The 3,156-nt window shown below is 36.1% G+C and overlaps 1 protein-coding gene across 1 annotated transcript in view; it reads left to right on the top strand.

The window, feature by feature from the left end:
- SLC35F5 (solute carrier family 35, member F5) overlaps nt 1–3,156 on the top strand; it is a 46,294-nt gene that overhangs the window by 16,515 nt on the left and 26,623 nt on the right. The window contains exon 7 of the mRNA XM_012650506.1: nt 1,828–1,841. Coding sequence (XP_012505960.1) covers nt 1,828–1,841 — 14 coding nt within the window. The remainder of the gene's footprint in view (nt 1–1,827; nt 1,842–3,156) is intronic.

Here is a 3,156-nt window from a genome sequence, read left to right as displayed (position 1 = left end):
ATTAATTTCTTTCTATTTTTAGTAGAGACAGGGTCTCGCTCTTGCTCAGGCTGGTTTCAAACTCCTGAGCTCAAACAATCCGCCCGCCTCGGCCTCTCAGAGTGCTAGGATTACAGGCGTGAGCCACCGCACCCTGCCTACATTTTTTTAATACTAAAATCTTCTGCATCCAATGTGTATTATACTTAAAACACATCTCAATTCAGACTAGCCAAGTTTAGTTACTCAATAGCCACATGTGTGTGACAAGTGTCTAATATATTGGACAGTATAGGTTAAAGTAGTTAATGATTACTGTATTTGCCAGTCCTCTTTGCATATCTTTTGCCTTATTAGGATTAATGGTGTTTTTTTTTTTTTTCTGTAAAATATAATTTAGGTGAAAGTGGCTTTATCAAGAATACCTCTTTTTTTTTTTTTTTTGAGACGGGTCTCACTTTGTTGCCCAGACTGGAGTGCAGTGGCCCAATCATAGCTCACTGTAATCTCGAATTCCTAGGCTCAAGCAATACTTCTGCCTCAGCCTCCTGAGTAGCTGAGACTACATGCACACACCACCATGTCTGGCTTATTTTCAAAGTTTTCATAGAGATGGGATCTCACTATATTGCCCAGGCTGGTCTCAAACTCTTGGCCTCAAGCAATCCTCCTGCCTCGGCCTCCCAAAGTGCTGGGATTACAGGCATGAGTTACTGTGCCCAGCTAAGAATACCTCTTATTATATATCCAAAGGAAATGAAATTGGTATCTTGAAGAGATGTCTGCCCCTCCATGTTTATTGCACAGTATTCATGATAGCCAAGATATGGGAACAACATAAGTGTTAGATGGATAAAGAAAATATGGTATACATACACAGTGTAATATTATTCAGCCATAAAAAGAAAAGGAAATCCTGCCATTTGCAATAACACGGATGAACCTGGAAGATATTATGCTAAATGAAATAAGCTAGACACAGAAAGACAAATACGAATATGATCTTATTTATATGTGAATTGAAAAAGTTGAACTCATGGAAACAGAGAATAGAATGGTAGTTGATAGGGGATAGGGGATAGGGAAATGGAGAGGTGTTGGTCAAAGGATACAAACTTTCAATTATATGATGAATAAGTTCTGGGGACTAATATATAGCATAGTGACTATACATAATAATACTGTATTGTTTACTTGAAATTTCATAAGAGAGCAGATTTTTAAGTGTCCTCACCCCCTCACACACACACAGTGGAAACTGGGTGATGATGGATATGCTAATTAATTTGACTGTGATAATCAGTACTTAACATATATATATATATATATATATATCTCAAATCATCATGTTGTACACCTTGAACATATATAATTTTTGTCAAATATCTTTTTAAAAAGAATATCTTTTGTGATAATTTAAAAATGAATTACCACTAATGAAATAATGAAATATTAATTATTTGATATAATTAGACATAATTATTAGTAAGTGGTTGTCCTCAACTCTGAAATAATGAAGGGAGAGGTATATGGATAATTTTTATTGGAGGATAGTCGAGATGGGTCTTCTTTTGTGATGAAGCCTCCTTAGAAACAAGAGCCACAGAATGGAGTTTGGGGAGAGGTAGAGAATGGGAAGGTCATTTTGGAAAGAGTTCATAGCTAATGAAGAATTCTTAAGGTCTTCGAATGCCTGTTATCTAAGTGATCTATTTTTATTTCTTTACCTTGCATTATTAGCAGGGACCAGTGAATTGTTGGAAAATGAACACAATATTTAACTATTAAAGTTGTAAGAGAAATAGGGCAATAAAGCTGTCACCTTATTAACATTATCTGTTCTTGAAGAAAGTCTTCAAAAGGTAATTAAGGGCAGAATCTGCCTCTTTTCTAGCACTTCAACTACAGGCAGATTGTGGCTGCTATTGCCATATGTGTTTGATATTGCCCATTTCACCAGTCGTTATCATTTAGATAGGCAAGCAAAATCATCTAGGAAGTCAGAGGATTGCAAATGGAATCAGAATCACGTTGCCACAGTCTCACTCTGGCTTAGCCTTGAGTATGGTATCGACTGACTGGAGACTGCTAGACCCTCAGCCATCTGCTGCCTTCTGGTAGTGCTCCACGATCATGTGTCTATGCTGCTGCTTTGCGATGCAAATGCCAATAATCATACTATGCACTTAGCTTCTGAGAGAGATCTGAGAGAGATCGAGAGATGTCTCTCTCTTAAGAGAGACAAGTCATGCTTCAGTGGAATAACTCTTTTAGTCAATCTGTGTAAGTAACAGAGACACCAAAAACAATTAGACTAGCAGTTAGTTTAATTTAATCGACCCAGCAGTCCACTTCCTGGTATATACTTTAGTGACATGTATGTGCATATGCACCAGGTGGCATGTACTAGAATTAGAATGTTCATAGCAGAATTATTTGAAATAGTAAAAAAGTTGTTCATCTACGAAAATAATGGATGAATATCAGTGAAAATAAATGAACTTTGGATACACACAGGCTAGCCTTAATCAACAGAAGTCTTATTTCTTATTCCCTAAAGCAAAGTAGGTACGGGATTGGAAATATAAGAATATCCTAACCCGGATGAGCAGAAGAGAAGAAGGGAAAAAAAAAGTCCTCGTAGCTGGAAAACTTCCTTCACTGTATCCAAAGTTATAAGAACTCATTGGGTTGTGTCTCTAAACTGAGAATCAGAAAAACAATCACAATCAGTAAATTCACAGTTTTCATATGACATTTCTAAATTTCCAAAGTGATGTAGCCTTTATCAGTCTAGCTAGCTAACTAGTTCCATCCATCTCCATGAACATCATCTGATTTAACAGAGTTCTCATTATGCTGTATTCATCTGTACATATTTTAATGTTTGACAATGTTCCCAAAGTTAAATTTGATTGTAGATAAACTTAAGAGTGTCATCAGTACTTGGAGAAAGCAAATTTTACTTGATTTTATCTTCATTTTTTAAAAAACCTGAATGCTAATTATTAACCAACTGTTGTTAAAATTTTTAAGGGAAATTGGGTAGCAAGATCTTAGGTCTGATTATAAATATTTGTCCTTTTTGGGAGCCTGTGATTTTTTTCAATACAAACCGATTTTTTTTTTTTTTTTTTGGAGACAGAGTCTCGCTTTGTTGCCCGGGCTAGAGTGCCG

This window comes from Propithecus coquereli, unplaced genomic scaffold (assembly GCF_000956105.1).
Source record: "Propithecus coquereli isolate 6110/MARCELLA unplaced genomic scaffold, Pcoq_1.0 Scaffold33, whole genome shotgun sequence".
NCBI lineage: Eukaryota > Metazoa > Chordata > Mammalia > Primates > Indriidae > Propithecus > Propithecus coquereli.
Note: the sequence above shows the minus strand (reverse complement) of the source record. Positions and strands in the feature narration are given on the sequence as shown.